Consider the following 16804-nt stretch of genomic DNA (forward strand, 5'->3'; position numbering starts at 1 on the left):
GCACTAGTGAATCCCTGCTTAATGCCCAGCACCCGAACACAATTAAACACCTAGTTAACATGCAGTCAACAATTACTGCCACAAGCACCCGTTTCCTCCGGCCTCATCACCCGCATCCCCCCCCCCTCAACCACCGCAACTCCCCCACCACCCAAGAAAATGCATGCCCACAAATGCCTCCCAAACCTCGGGTACAGAAAGCAGACTGGCCTGAAGTTCTTACCCAGAGGGACAGTACGACTTTCCAGAGTGTCCGATACTTGACATGTGGCTGGGATAGGAGTTATACTGGTTCTGGGCGACGTTGGCGGAGCACCTGGCAGAGAGAGCGGGCGGGGAATAAATCAGAGGGTTAAAGGGCCTGACAATCACTCGAAAGCCCATTTTACCCCCTCAAGCTGCACCCCCACTTCCTGGGTATGTGGCCCTCAGCTCAGAATAGCCAGCGCCATGCTTTCCCCTTTGACCTCAAAGCCTTGCAGTCACCCCTTGGCGTGGAACTTGCAGGTGGTGGTGTTCCCATGCATCTGCTGCCCTTGTCCTTCTAGGCGGTAGAGGTTGCGGGTTTGGAAGGTGCTGTCTAAGGAGCCTTGGTGCGTTGCTGTAGTGCATCTTGTAGATGGTACACACTGCTGTCACTGTGCGTCGGTGGTGGAGGGAGTGAATGTTTGTGGATGGGGTGCCAATCAAGTGGGCTGCTTTGTCCTGGATGGTGTCGAGCTTCTTGAGTGTTGTTGGAGCTGCACCCATCCAGGCAAGTGGAGAGTATTCCATCACACTCCTGACCTGTGCCTTGTAGATGGTGGACAGGCTTTGGGGAGTCAGGAGGGAACTGGGGTGCAGAAAGCGGAGCAGGGCAAAACAGCAGGACTGCGACAAATGTGGTAGCCTGCTTGATTGACTCTCCATCCACCACCTTAAAAATCTATGCCTCTCTCCACCTGCAAGTTCCCCTCCAAGTCACACACCACCCTGACTTGGAACTATATCGCCGTCCCTTCACTGTCGCTGGATCATTCCGATAGTGGGCCCCTTGCGACGCGGGGCCTCCCTCTTACCTGCCGCTGGGGGGCCATGGTCGCTGGGGGGCGGGGCTCCACCCTCCCCCTGCTCGGGACAGGCTGTCAATCGGGAAAGCTTCACGTGCACCGCGCACTCCAAACTGTTCCGCCGTGTGATGCATCCAGTCTGCGGGGGCAAAGGTCAACAATGGGTCACGGCACACAGCAGAGAGGGTCAGTCAGAGTGGTCAGTCCCACATAGTCTCTCAGCACGTTCCTTAGTGTACCCTCAACATCATCCAAACACTCCCAGGACAGGTACAGCACGGGGTTAGATACAGAGTAAAGCTCCCTCTACACTGTCCCCATCAAACACTCCCAGGACAGGTACAGCACGGGGTTAGATACAGAGTAAAGCTCCCTCTACACTGTCCCCATCAAACACTCCCAGGACAGGTACAGCACGGGGTTAGATACAGAGTAAAGCTCCCTCTACACTGTCCCCATCAAACACTCCCAGGACAGGTACAGCACGGGGTTAGATACAGAGTAAAGCTCCCTCTACACTGTCCCCATCAAACACTCCCAGGACAGGTACAGCACGGGGGTTTAGATACAGAGTAAAGCTCCCTCTACACGGTCCCCATCAAACACTCCCAGGACAGGTACAGCACGGGGTTAGATACAGAGTAAAGCTCCCTCTACACTGTCCCCATCAAACATTCCCAGGACAGGTACAGCACGGGGGTTAGACTCTGGGGACGGTCCGGCGGGCGGAGGAGTAGCCGAAACCCCCGGGACGCCCCTCACTGCGGGTGGCGAGGGGGCTCGGGAGTGCGGAGCGATCCCTGCCGAGCTGACCCCCGCTCGGCCGGAACTGCTCATCGGACCCAGGCCCCGAAACCCTCCTCGGGAGCCGGTCCCACACAACCCGAGCCGCCTCTCGGAAATGCCCTCCGTGCCATTCCAATCGGCACGGAGGGGTTTCCTGTACGGGCTGCTCCTGCACACTCTCCACTTCCTCGCCCTCGTCAGCCGGCCGGACACGCCCTGGCGGTCCGCGTTGCCATCTGGCGGCGAGGGGAAACCCCGATGGAAGTCTCTCTACGCGGGAGTCTTCCCCCTTTACATCGGGGACCTGGGGTGGAGGGTGCTGCACAGAGCAGTCCCGTGCAATAGACTTTTAAGTAGGTTCACGGACTCCCAGGCCGCCTGTACTTTCTGCGGCCTGGACGAGTCCGTGTTCCACATTTATACGGAGTGTGCGAGGTTGCAGCCCCTATTTGAGTATCTGAAGGGGCTGCTCCTCAAATTCTGGCTGCACTTCAGTCCCACGCTCCTGATCTTTGGGCACCCGGTGCGGAGGGGCTCGGGCCGGGAGGAGGATCTCCTCATCGGTCTGCTCCTGGGCCTGGCCAAGGTGGCAATTCACAGGTCCAGGTTGCGGGCCGTCGGGGGGTCCGTCCTCCCCGATTGCCTGCCCCTCTTCCGCGGTTACGTTCGCGCCCGGGTGTCCCTGGAAAAGGAGCATGCGGTGTCCGCCGGTACACTTGAGGCCTTCCGCGACCGGTGGGCACCGCAGGGACTGGAGTGCATCGTCGACGCCGAGAATGGCATTTTAATTTGACCTTTTTGTTTATTTATCTGATTTTAATAAAGTTATTTTAAAAATATAAGTGTGTATATAAAGGGGGCCTGAGGAATAAAGGCCCCCTCGACATAAAATATATATAAAAGGGGCCTGGGGTATAAAGGCCACCTTAAAAAACAAAAAAAAAACAAAAAAAAACGGGGGTTAGATAAAAAAAAAAGAAAAAAAAAAAACGGGGGTTCGATACAGAGTAAAGCTCCCTCTACACTGTCCCCATCAAACATTCCCAGGACAGGTACAGCATGGGGGTTAGATACAGAGTAAAGCTCCCTCTACACTGTCCCCATCAAACATTCCCAGGACAGGTACAGCATGGGGGTTAGATACAGAGTAAAGCTCCCTCTACACTGTCCCCATCAAACACTCCCAGGACAGGGACAGCACGGGGTTAGATACAGAGTAAAGTCCCTCTACACTGTCCCCATCAAACACTCCCAGGACAGGTACAGCACGGGGGTTTAGATACAGAGTAAAGCTCCCTCTACACTGTCCCCATCAAACACTCCCAGGACAGGTACAGCACGGGGGTTAGATACAGAGTAAAGCTCCCTCTACACTGTCCCCATCAAACACTCCCAGGACAGGTACAGCACGGGGTTAGATACATAGTAAAGCTCCCTCTACACTTTCCCCATCAAACACTCCCAGGACAGGTACAGCACGGGGTTAGATATAGAGTAAAGCTCCCTCTACACTTTCCCCATCAAACACTCCCAGGACAGGTACAGCACGGGGTTAGATATAGAGTAAAGCTCCCTCTACACTGTCCCCATCAAACACTCCCAGGACAGGTACAGCACGGGGTTAGATATAGAGTAAAGCTCCCTCTACACTGTCCCCTATCTCGGAGGAACAACTCCTAATGGGATCAATCTTGGAGCTGGATTCAAACCCAGGTTTAGAGGTGACGTGAAGGCCCCAGGCCTCTGTCCATTAACCATGTGAGACAGCATCGCAGCTTTTCCTGATAAACCATGTACAGAAGCTGTTTTGTCATCAACAGGCAGCAGATTCCGGAACCTTCCCCGCCCCGAGGGCAACACACAGACACACACGCACACCTCTTCCAAAAGCAGCCGTGGGATCTTTTACATCCACCTGAGAGGACGAACGGGGGCCTCGGCTCAACGTCTCGTCTGAAAGACGGCACCTCCAACAGTGCAGCACTCCCTCAGTACTTCAATGGGAGCGTCGGCCTGGATTCTACGCTGGAGTCTCTGGAGAGGGGATTTGACAATGCGCTAATTCCCTGGTTGGACAGTGTGTGGCTGTCAGATCAGGGTGGGAACAGTCATTTAATTTTTTTTTTTGCTTTTGCGATGCCTCCTATTGCCAAATAGCCAGTTGCCACTAAAGGCTGATGCTCATCGGTGAAGAATAGCCAATCTGGGTTTGGGGTGGGGGTCTGAAGTAGGGGGGAGATGTCTCAGAGGTTAGACACCTCCCCGGCGGTAGCTACAACACAGAAGGGCAAGTCACCCCGGTGGCACGGTCTACAATCACCACACACTTGGCTTGTCCAGTGCCTCTCACCTTACGCCAGCCTGCTGCGCTGTGGGCACCGTGGTTCAGGGAAGGCGGAGTCCTCCAGGGGTGGGGGAGGGGCAGGGGGCGGGTAGGAGCTGGCGGAAGCTTCTAGAACTGCTGCTGATGTCTCCTTTGGCTTCCGCTGAGCCCCATAAAACACTACAAAAGGAAACAGAGAACAAGCTTGAGTGCACACAGGAGGATCCAACAGAAATCACACGCTCTCCCCTCTGTCAGAAACAGCTAATGTGCATTTATATAGTGCCTTTAACGCAGTAAACGTCCCAAGGTGCTTCACAGGAGCATAAATCAGGCCCCAATTGACAACGAAAATTTAGCACCAAAAGCTCAGTCAAGGAGGTTGTTTTAATTGTGCCCGTGGGATCTTTCACATCCACCTGAGAGGCAGATGGGACTCTCGGTTTAACGTCTCGTCCGAAAGACAGCACCTCCGACAGTGCAGCACTCCCTCAGCACTGGCAACTGAAGCGTCGGCCTGGATTATGGGTTCAAGCCTCTGGAGTGGGACTCGAACCCACAGCCTTCTGATGGGAGATTGCGATGCACTGAGTTACAGCCGACAGCGAGGTTAGAAACCAGACTGAGAGCAGGTGATCAGACTTCACTTTGAGGCCTGAAGGAGGAGCAGAAAAAAAAAACCTTTGAATGTTCGAGTAGACAAGACAGGCCCCCAGCAGACAGACAGACAGACTCCCAGCAGACAGCCAGACAGGCCCCCAGCAGACAGACAGACAGACTCCCAGCAGACAAGACAGCCAGCCAGACAGACCCCCAGCAGACAGCCAGACAGACCCCCAGCAGACAGCCAGACAGACCCCCAGCAGACAGCCAGACAGGCCCCCAGCAGACAGACAGACTCCCAGCAGTCAGACAGACAGACTCCCAGCAGACAGACAGACAGCCAGACAGACTCCCAGCAGATAGACAGACAGCCAGACAGATCCCCAGCAGACAGCCAGACAGACCCCCAGCAGACAGCCAGACAGACCCTCAGCAGACAGCCAGACAGACCCTTAGACAGCCAGATCCCCAGCAGACAGCCAGCCAGACAGACCCTCAGCAGACAGCCAGATCCCCAGCAGCCAGATCCCCAGCAGACAGCCAGACCCCAGCAGACAGACAAATCCCCAGCAACCAACCAGACAGACTCTCAGCAGACAGCCAGACAGATCCCCAGCAGCCAGCCAGCCAGACTGATCCCCAGCAGACAGCCAGACCTCCAGCAGCCAGACAGACCCCCAACAGGAAGCCAGACCCCAGCAAACATCCAGCCAGCCAGACAGACCCCAGCAAACATCCAGACAGACAGACCCCAGCAGACAGACAGACCCCCAGCAAGCCAGACAGACCCCCAGCCAGCCAGACAGACCCTCAGCAGACAGCCAGATTCCCAGCAGACAGCCAGACCCCAGCAGACAGCCAGACAGGCAGGCCCCCCTCCCAGCACAGACAGCCAGCCAGACAGGAACCCCCCCCCCCACCCCCAGCACAGACAGACAGAAGCCGGCAGGAGGAAGACAACAGCGAATCGGCCGATCTCATCTGGCGGCCATCTTGTCCACCCCTCCCGGCCTGCCCTGGAGTCTCTAGGGATTAAAGGTCAATCTCCTGGCCGCTGGTTCGGGCAAAAGAAAACCACTGAGCGTTTTAATTGGTCAGTAATAGAAGCATTAGGAGACCACAGAAAGGTTCTTTGACCACGTGGTTGGAGGCAGGTGGTCATGTGACAAAACCTCCAGGAATGCGTCCAACCAGAGTTGGCAACCCCAATTCAGCAACTGAGGTGACCCTGCCGGAACTTTCTGCCCCACACCTGGGCTTCAGAAGTTCATACAGCCAACACCCCCCAAACTCTTCCCCCCCCCCCCCCCCCCCCTTCCCTCTCCTCCGTAACCCCCCACCTCCGATCCTCAGCTCCCGGGTGCCGCTCTACCCCCAGGCGGCCATTGTCCAGAGTAAATCACCTGACCCACCGCTCCAAAGGTCACAGGCACGCCGAGGGCCAATCAAATCTCAGCTTGGACGCTTCCTTTAACCAATCAGCTGCGTTCTTCTGGTCTCCACAGCAGAATTCTCTGAAGGGGGGAGGGGGAAAACAGCCCTGTTAGTAAGTGAGATATGGGAGCAGTGGTCACACAGCCCAGAGAGCACAGAAACCTTTCCCAATACGCTTTTAACCTTTAAATGGAATCCCCCTCCCCCCCCCCCCCACTTTTGCAGGAGCTGAACTGTGGCCGCTCATCCGCACACCAGGCTAGACTAGCCGGCCGGCTGTTCGGCTGCGTGGGGCATCGCAGCTCCCGCCTTCAACGCCGTGCACGTGCTTCCCATCAGCTACCGCCTTAAATAAAGCTCCTTTAAGTGGCTCGGAAACTGCTGGACTATTGCGTCCGGTCCCGGTCCCCACGCTTTAGGAAGGATTTTGCGCAAGAGATACAGCGGGGGATGTGAGAAAGAACTTTAAAAAAAAAAGTCACAGCGAGTGGTGACGACCTGGAACTCGCTGCCTACGAGGGCGGTGAAAGCGGAGACGAGCAATGATTTCAAAAATGAAAAATTGGATGGGCACTTGAGGGAAATAAACTTGCAGGGCTGCGGGGAATGGGACTGATTGGATTGCTCTACAGAGAGCCAGCATGCACTTGATAGGCTGAACGGCCTCCTTCTGTGCCGTAATGACTCTCTGGAACTGCAAGGCCATCTGGGACCGCCATGAACGATGAGGGCCAACAATCAAGGAAGATTTAAATATTCGGAAAGAAGGATACAGAAGGAAACGGGAGGGGGGAGAATTGAGAGAGAAATGAGGTAGAGAAAGAGAAAATGAGAGAGAAAGATTGGATTAAAAATAGAAAAGGAGAGACAGGAAGGAAAGGTACAAAAGATATATTACAATAAGTTTAAAAATCCCCTCAATACTTTACTAGCTGCGAAATGAAATCTCCCTGTCTCAATTATTCCCTCTCCAGCTCCATCGTGACACCCAGATAAATTTTTTACCCTGTTGATATAAGTTCGATAGGCGACATCGCTGCACCGCCAGGCGGCCACTAGGAGGAGCAGGAGGTCCAGTTTGTGTCCGTGAGCTGCTGCAATCCCAGGTCCCACCACTGGGGGGGGGGGGGGTGCCCCCTCTCTCCCCCACCTCCTCCCCCCAACCTCAGTTAAACCCCATTCAGTAACTGAACTGCTTAGTTGGGGCTTTCCCCAGTTCCCAATACCAATCTTGCCACATAACCAACACCCCCCCACCCCCCGCCCACCCCAAACTCCCGAAACCCTCCCTGGGGTACAGTCTCTGCCCCTCGTGATACCTTGCCCACGCTCCAGAGAGCGGGCGAGGGCTGGACTATTCGACTGGGAAAGGCATCGCAGCCCGGCCCGATCCTGGCTGCGCGTCGCCGGACAGCCACCAGGAGTGGGTACAAGGGCTGCCCCTGACCACCCAGAGGGCAAGGTTTTGCCTCTGTCTAGCCTGGGGGGGGGGGGGGAGGAAACGACTGCCCCCCCCCACCCCCCCACAACCCCCTTCCCAATAAGGTTAAACCTCCCAGAGGGACTGTTCCGAGAGAGCAGTCGCGCGCCCCCACCCCAGACTGTCTGGGTCCCATCCCGATGGCTCAGTCCCTACCTCATCGAGGCAGACAAACAGTGGACCTATCGACAAGACTGAACCCACTGGGGTGCGAGACTCTGAAGTGATCAGCACTTTCTGTTGCGTTGGTTAAGAACCTCAACTCTTGCGAGGTTCTTAAATTTTCCCTCAGAGACGCTTACAAGAATCGATCTGCGTCCCTCCCCAACTGAACCCCGTGCCCCCCCCACCCTCCAAAGTCACCTCCCCACAAACCTTCCTCCCCTCACCTCCCTGTCCCCATCTTCCCGGAATCCGTCCCCGTCACCCTTCCCATCACAAAACTTTGAAGAATCACTGAATCTGGTAAGTGTGACTCAAGGCATCTAACGGATGGGAATTTCACAAGGTAACCCATGACAACAGGCTTGTGACACACAGAGAGGGAGGAGGGGGAGCCAATCGGTGAGCGGCACAGTCACGCTGAAACAGGAAGTGACCTCAGACCGAGGGGGGAATCCATGACCAAACCTGGCGTGTGACAACACTTCTCTTCCCTCGCCCCCGCGATACGTTTAATTCCAGTGACACAGTTTCACAGAAAAGGCCATTCATTATTTAACTGGTGACTAAGTCCATGAATGCCACGTGGTGTTTGTTACGCTCATCGACACCCGTCAGCTCACCAACTCCGGTTGTGCGCACGGGAAGCATAAAATGACACAGCAGCCGACCATTCGGCGCATTCCCCGCTGCTCTTTCTTCCCCCTTCAAGTCATAGAGAGATACAGCACCGAAACAGGCTCACCGAGTCAGCACCAACCATCAACCACCCATTAATACTAATCCTACATTAATCCCATTTTTCCCCCTCTCACATCCCCACCTTCCCTCAATTCTCTTACCACCTACCTACACTAGTGGCAATTTTTTTTTTACAATGGCCAATTTACCTATCAACCTGCAAGTCTTTGGCTGTGGCAGGAAACCGGAGCACCCGGAGAAAACAAACGCGGACACAGGGAGAACTTGCAAACTCCGCACAGGCAGTACCCAGAATCGAACCCGGGTCACTGGAGCTGTGAGGCTGCGGTGTTAACCACTGCGCCACTGTGCCGCCCATCGAAATATTTCTCCAATTCCCCTTTTGAAAGTTACTATTGAATCTGCTTCCACCGCCCTTTCAGGCAGCGCGTTCCAGATCACAACAACTCACTGCGTTAAAAACAATTCTCATCTCCCCCCCTCTGTTTTTTTTTTACCAATTATCTTAAATCTGGTTACCAATCCTCCTGCCACTGGAAATAGTTTCCCCTTTCATAATTTTGAACGCCTCGATTAAATCTCCCCTTAACCCTCTCCGCTCTGAGGAGAACAATCCCAGTCTCTCCACATTAACTAAAGTCCCTCATCCCTGGGACCATCCGAGTAAATCTCCTCCGCACCCTCTCTGAGGCCTCGACATCCTCCCTTAAGTGCGGAGCCCCGGAATTGGACACAATCCTCCAGCTGAGGCCTAACCAATGATTCGCAAAGGTTTAGTATTCCAGAAATTTCCATCACACCACCTCTCATCACCAACCCCTATGCCCTCGCCCTCCGCTCCTGACCCATCCACCCTCACGGCAATTGGTCAGCACACACTTGCATTTGTATAGCACCTTTACATCCGCAGGGCACCCCAAAGCACTTTACTGTCAATAAAGTCCTTCATTTGAAGTGCTGTCGCAATGTAGGGAACCGTGCAATGGCAGCCATAGTACCCACAATCCTCAGCACCGCAGAAACCACTCTATCCGTTTATACCGGTGACAGTGATTGTAATCACCCCTGGTGATTACGACATTGGATCCAAAATTGATCATTCTGCTGCCGCCAAACAGGTCATTCGCCAGCACTGGAATCAGAATGCGGTGAAGATTTGCTCCTGTGTCTGGGAGATTAAGCGTCTATTTCACGAGAACCCCATGCTCCCACTTCCCACCCATCCCTGGCCTGGGATTCCTCGGAATACAGGCTGCAGCGGGAGGGGTTGGGGGGAGGGTGGGGGGGGGGCTCCGGATCCTACAACCTTCAAATTCGGAGGGGGGAGAGAGGAGATTCCCCACTGAGCTACAGCTGGCACCGAGCCTGGGGCAGGACCAAAGGCGAATGTTTTGCAGACAGCCAGGGGAGGTTCCCAAAAGCGGGCGGGTGAATCAGATTCTGAAACCAATAGCTGTGATCTTTTTTGCAAAGAGGCGAACACATGTCATTGGGGTCAGGGCATTACAGGAAATAAACCTGTTGACGAAAAGAGGACTCAGTTCCTATCACCCATCTCACCAGCTTACAAGCAACCGCCTGCTTTGAGTTCTGATGTCACTTTCTCCCTCGTGGTGCTGACTGGATCCTACAGGACAGGGTGCAGCTCCAACACTCGAAGCTCGACACCATCCAGGACAAAGCAGCTCGCTTGATCAGCACCCCATCCATCACCTTCAACATTCACTCCCTCCACCACCGACGCACAGTGGCAGCAGTGTGTACCATCTACAAGATGCACTGCAGCAATGCACCAAGGCTCCTTCCAACAGCACCTTGCAAACCCATGACCTCTACCAACTAGAAGGACAAGGGCAGCAGATGCATGGGAACACCACCACCTGCAAGTTCCCCTCCAAGCCACACACCATCCTGACTTGGAACTATATCGCCGTTCCTTCACTGTCGCTGGGTCAAGATCCTGGAACTCCCTTCCTAACAGCACTGTGGGTGTACCTACACCACATGGACTGCAGCGGTTCAAGAAGGCAGCTCACCACCACCTTCTCAAGGGCAATTAGGGATGGGCAATTAATCCCGGCCTGGCCAGTGACGCCCACATCCCATGAATGAATAAAACATCCCCCCACAGAGCAGAACGGAGCCAATTCTGTGCACAGCAAGATCCCACAAAGGGCCAACACACAGCTAGTCGGGCTCCAGTTGAGGGAAGAAGGTTTCACACAGGACATCCACCCACCCCTTGCCCCACTGTTCCCCCCCGCCCCCCCGACAGGCCAACCCTCCCAGTGCCAGTCCTGAGGGAACACTGCACTGTCAGAGGCGCTGTCTTTTGGACGCGACGTTAAATCGAGGGCCCCGTCAGCCCACTCAGGTGGGCAGTAAAGATCCCGCGCCCACTGCTGAAAAAAACCGCAGGGGGGGGAGTTCTCCCTCAACCAACATCGCTCAAAGAAGAGAATATCCGGTCATTATCACATCGCTGTTCGTGGGAGCTTGCTGTGCATTAATTGGCTGCCACCTTTCCCACATCATAACAGTGACTACACTCGATAGGTAGTTCCTTGGCTGCAAAGCTTTCTGGGATGTTCTGAGGTTGTGAAAGGCAATATAGAAATGCAAATCTTTCTTTGCTGCATGGCTGTTGATGTTGTGTCACAGACAATCGGAACCCTTACTCACCGCCTAACTCACAAACAACTTCTCAAAGGTCCATTTAACAATGAGCGCAGAACTGGTCAGAGTGAGTTACTGAGTAACAGTGTGAGGGAGCTGGATTAACATCAGTAGAGATACAGTCAGCGACACAGGGTGCTGGGGGGAGAGGGGTTACTGAGTGACAGTGTGAGGGAGCTGGATTAACATCAGTAGAGATACAGTCAGTAACACAGGGTGCTGGGGGGAGAGGGGTTACTGAGTGACAGTGTGAGGGAGCTGGATTAACATCAGTAGAGATACAGTCAGTAACACAGGGTGCTGGGGGGAGAGGGGTTACTGAGTGACAGTGTGAAGGAGCTGGATTAACATCAGTAGAGATACAGTCAGTAACACAGGGCGCTGGGGGGAGAGGGGTTACTGAGTGACAGTGTGAGGGAGCTGGATTAACATCAGTTGAGATACAGTCAGTAACACAGGGCGCTGGGGGGAGAGGGGTTACTGAGTGACAGTGTGAGTGAGCTGGATTAACATCAGTAGAGGTACAGTCAGTAACACAGGGTGCTGGGGGGAGAGGGGTTACTGAGTGACAGTGTGAGGGAGCTGGATTAACATCAGTAGAGATACAGTCAGTAACACAGGGCGCTGGGGGGAGAGGGGTTACTGAGTGACAGTGTGAGGGAGCTGGATTAACATCAGTAGAGATACAGTCAGTAACACAGGGTGCTGGGGGGAGAGGGGTTACTGAGTGACAGTGTGAGGGAGCTGAATTAACATCAGTAGAGATACAGTCAGTAACACAGGGTGCTGTGGGGGTGAGGGGTTCCTGAGTGACAGTGCGGGGGAGCTGAATTAACATCAGTAGAGATACAGTCAGTAACACAGGGTGCTGGGGGGGAGAGGGGTTACTGAGTGACAGTGTGAGGGAGCTGGATTAACATCAGTAGAGATACAGTCAGTAACACAGGGTGCTGGGGGAGAGGGGTTACTGAGTGACAGTGCGAGAGAGCTGGATTAACATCAGTAGAGATACAGTCAGTAACACAGGGTGCTGGGGGGGAGAGGGGTTACTGAGTGACAGTGCGAGGGTTTCACATCAGTAGAGATACAGTCAGTAACACAGAGTGCTGGGGGGAGAGGGGTTACTGAGTGACAGTGTGAGGGAGCTGGATTAACATCAGTAGAGATACAGTCAGTAACACAGGGCGCTGGGGAGAGTGGGGTTACTGAGTGACAGTGCGAGGGTTTCACATCAGTAGAGATAGTCAGTAACACAGGGGGCTTGGGGGAGAGGGGTTACTGAGTGACAGTGCGAGGATTTAACATCAGTAGAGATACAGTCAGTAACACAGGGGGCTGGGGGGAGTGGGGTTACTGAGTGACAGTGTGAGGGAGTTGAATTAACATCAGTAGAGATACAGTCAGTAACACAGGGTGCTGGGGGGAGAGGGGTTACTGAGTGACAGTGTGAGGGAGCTGCATTAACATCAGTAGAGATACAGTCAGTAACACAGGGCACTGGGGGGAGAGGGGTTACTGAGTGACAGTGTGAGGGAGCTGGATTAACATCAGTAGAGATACAGTCAGTAACACAGGGTGCTGGGGGGAGAGGGGTTACTGAATGACAGTGTGAGGGTTTAACATCAGTAGAGATACAGTCAGTAACACAGGGTGCTGGGGGGAGAGGGGTTACTGAATGACAGTGTGAGGGTTTAACATCAGTAGAGATACAGTCAGTAACACAGGGTGCTGGGGGGAGAGGGGTTACTGAATGACAGTGTGAGGGTTTAACATCAGTAGAGATACAGTCAGTAACACAGGGTGTTGGGGGGAGAGGGGTTACTGAATGACAGTGTGAGGGTTTAACATCAGTAGAGATACAGTCAGTAACACAGGGTGCTGGGGGGAGAGGGGTTACTGAATGACAGTGTGAGGGTTTAACATCAGTAGAGATACAGTCAATAACACAGGGCGCTGGGGGGAGAGGGGTTACTGAGTGACAGTGCGAGGGAGCTGGATTAACATCAGTAGAGATACAGTCAGTAACACAGGGCACTGGGGGGAGAGGGGTTACTGAGTGACAGTGTGAGGGAGCTGGATTAACATCAGTAGAGATACAGTCAGTAACACAGGGGGCTGGGGGGAGAGGGGTTACTGAGTGACAGTGCGAGGGTTTAACATCAGTAGAGATACAGTCAGTAACACAGGGGGCTGGGGGGAGAGGGGTTACTGAGTGACAGTGTGAGGGAGTTGAATTAACATCAGTAGAGATACAGTCAGTAACACAGGGGGCTGGTGGGAGAGGGGTTACTGAGTGACAGTGTGAGGGAGCTGCATTAACATCAGTAGAGATACAGTCAGTAACACAGGGCACTGGGGGGAGAGGGGTTACTGAATGACAGTGTGAGGGAGCTGCATTAACATCAGTAGAGATACAGTCAGTAACACAGGGCACTGGGGGGAGAGGGGTTACTGAGTGACAGTGTGAGGGAGCTGGATTAACATCAGTAGAGATACAGTCAGTAACACAGGGTGCTGGGGGAGAGGGGTTACTGAATGACAGTGTGAGGGTTTAACATCAGTAGAGATACAGTCAGTAACACAGGGTGCTGGGGGGAGAGGGGTTACTGAATGACAGTGTGAGGGTTTAACATCAGTAGAGATACAGTCAGTAACACAGGGTGCTGGGGGGAGAGGGGTTACTGAATGACAGTGTGAGGGTTTAACATCAGTAGAGATACAGTCAGTAACACAGGGTGTTGGGGGAGAGGGGTTACTGAATGACAGTGTGAGGGTTTAACATCAGTAGAGATACAGTCAGTAACACAGGGTGCTGGGGGGAGAGGGGTTACTGAATGACAGTGTGAGGGTTTAACATCAGTAGAGATACAGTCAATAACACAGGGCGCTGGGGGGAGAGGGGTTACTGAGTGACAGTGCGAGGGAGCTGGATTAACATCAGTAGAGATACAGTCAGTAACACAGGGCACTGGGGGGAGAGGGGTTACTGAATGACAGTGTGAGGGAGCTGGATTAACATCAGTAGAGATACAGTCAGTAACACAGGGGGCTGGGGGGAGAGGGGTTACTGAGTGACAGTGTGAGGGAGCTGAATTAACATCAGTAGAGATACAGTCAGTAACACAGGGTGCTGGGGGAGAGGGGTTACTGAGTGACAGTGCGAGGGTTTAACATCAGTAGAGATACAGTCAGTAACACAGGGTGCTGGGGGGAGAGGGGTTACTGAATGACAGTGTGAGGGAGCTGAATTAACATCAGTAGAGATACAGTCAGTAACACAGGGTGCTGGGGGGAGAGGGGTTACTGAGCGACAGTGTGAGGGAGCTGAATTAACATCAGTAGAGATACAGTCAGTAACACAGGGTGCTGGGGGGAGAGCGGTTACTGAGCGACAGTGTGAGGGTTTAACATCAGTAGAGATCCAGTCAGTAACACAGGCTCATCAGTCATAAGCTTTTTCTGATCGATCTGGCGTCACCAGCCAGTATCCCTCACAAAAGGTTCACATTTAAGCAAAACGGACATTAAAAAGAATGGGATGGAACAGGAAAGGGGAGATAAAGGACTGTGACAGGGGGAGGCCGGGATTGTGTGATCGACCCTCGTTCAGCTGGCAGGAAATTGTAGCTCTCAACTTGTCGGGGAGGAAGTAGAGGTGACACCGGCAGGAAGGCAGTATGGTGTGCAGACAGGAACTGCTTCCTGTTCTGGCAGTAACTTCCTATGGAACAATTATATATATTTACATTCCTTTTTTAAAAAAAAGGCCAACGAGCATCGGAAACCTGTGGTCTTTGTCACGGGGTCAAACATTGCACAAGCTGTGCTGACAGAATGGAAAGACAAAGAGTTTGGGGGTGTGGGGTGGGGTAGAGAGGCACTTTGAACGTCCCAGCAACTTCAAACCTCGGGCGGCAACAGGAAAATTCTCAAACATCATTCTTCCGCACGCCTGAAAGTTAGAGTGAATGAAATCTTCCACACTTCGGCACGATATTTAATTTCTTCCCATTCTCGTCTCTCGGGCATCCCCCCCCGATTTCCCATCGCTCCACCATTGGCGGCCGTGTCTTCAGCTGCCTGGGGCCCCGAGCTCTGGAATTCCCTCCCTAAACCCTCTCCGCCTCTCCCTCCTCCTTTAAGACGCCCCGTAAACCGACCTCTCGGATCGAGCTTTTTTGGCCGCCTGTCTTAGACCCAACCAACAGCGTGCGAGGAGAGGCAAAACGCCAGAACCGGCCGCCCTGACAGCGTCTGCCTGGTGTGAAGACAGCAGGAAGTGCCCAAGTGCACCTCCATCCCTGACGGAGAAACAGACGGAGAATCGTGGAATCTTACAGCTCAATTCAGCGCCCCCACCTGCCTGTACTGGCTCTCTTAAAGAGCCCTCCACTCATTTCCCTTTCCCCCGTCGCCCCTGTTCCCTCTCCTTCGTCCCATTCCCCCTTTCCCTTCGAAAGTTCTATCGCATCAAATATCTTACCCACCATTTCCGTCAATTAACACCCTCTCTGCACGAACGCTTTGTCTTTCAGCACACCATTAACACACCCTTTGCCTTTGCTCCATGACCTTCTGGTCGGTTATTCTCTCTGACCTTGTCGTTTCAACACTTTCCCTCGTGTTATCTCTTTGCCCCACCCCTGCTTTATTTGCTTAAGACCGATTACATTTCCAACCTTTGCCCGTTCTGACGCGAGGTCACAGACCTGAAACGCTAACTCTGCTTCTCTCTCCACAGACGCTGCCCGACCTGCCGAGCACGTCCAGAACTTATTTTTAAACTTCGGATTTCCCAGCATCCGCAGTATTTTGCTTTTTATCTTACCCACCGTGTTTCTTTTTGTTGAAGGAAAGCTATGCCGCATTCAGTTTGCCTCTCTGTTTTGAGGCTGGGCGTCCCACGTCCCAAAAAAACAGAGTGCGGATAGAACTGCCGCAGACGTTAAATTAACCAGTGGTTTCACTGCAGTTCCAAACGCTGGCTCTAAACATCACCTCAGGGCAGAGACTAGAATTGTTATGTCTGGGTATTCTGTACTAAGTGGCAAATAGCACACAAGGGCCACCATTACAGAAAGCCCTGGCACGCAGTTGACTCCCTCCAGCCAGAACAGGAGTTGCCGATGCTACTGTTTTGGATACAGACAGGGATTCTCCCCCTTGCCCCCAGCACCATAAAGTACGAGGGAGGGGGCTCCGCTCCCCATCATTACAGAGTGACAGATCAGCAATTAACCAATGAGAGCTACCAGTTTAAAATCCTCGTGTTCAAATCCCTCCCCATCTCTGCACCCCTCCTCCAGCCCCTACCACCCGCCCGGGATCTCTGTGCCCCTCCAATTCCGGCCTCTTGCCCTGAGCTCTACCACTGGCGGTCGTGCCTTCAGCCGCCCAAGCTCTGCAATTCCTCTCTAATCTTCTCCGCCCTTCCGGCGCTCCTTGATCACGCTTTGGGTCACCTGTCCTAACACCCCCTCACGTGTCTCCGTGTCAAATTTTGTCCAATAACGCCGTTTTATAGAAATTGCCGCAGAACACTGCAATATTGGACACAATACTCCATTTGAAGCTGAACCGGTGTTTTAT

The 16804-nt window shown here is 53.5% G+C and overlaps 1 protein-coding gene across 4 annotated transcripts in view; it reads right to left on the reverse strand.

The window, feature by feature from the left end:
- LOC137362499 (lysine-specific demethylase 6B-like) overlaps window positions 1-16804 on the reverse strand; it is a 46439-nt gene that overhangs the window by 24467 nt on the left and 5168 nt on the right. For 2 of the 4 annotated variants that reach the window (XM_068026882.1, XM_068026879.1), the window contains exons 2-5: window positions 6165-6275; window positions 4186-4338; window positions 1059-1188; window positions 224-316 (exon numbers count right to left, since the gene is read on the reverse strand). In XM_068026882.1, the coding sequence (XP_067882983.1) occupies window positions 224-316; window positions 1059-1183 (218 nt within the window). In that variant the 5' untranslated portion in view covers window positions 1184-1188; window positions 4186-4338; window positions 6165-6275. Of the gene's footprint in view, window positions 1-223; window positions 317-1058; window positions 1189-4185; window positions 4339-6164; window positions 6276-7200; window positions 7334-16804 lie in introns of those variants that run through there. The other 2 variants (XM_068026881.1, XM_068026880.1) reach the window with 2 other exon arrangements.

Source organism: Heterodontus francisci, unplaced genomic scaffold (genome assembly GCF_036365525.1).
Source record: "Heterodontus francisci isolate sHetFra1 unplaced genomic scaffold, sHetFra1.hap1 HAP1_SCAFFOLD_913, whole genome shotgun sequence".
NCBI lineage: Eukaryota > Metazoa > Chordata > Chondrichthyes > Heterodontiformes > Heterodontidae > Heterodontus > Heterodontus francisci.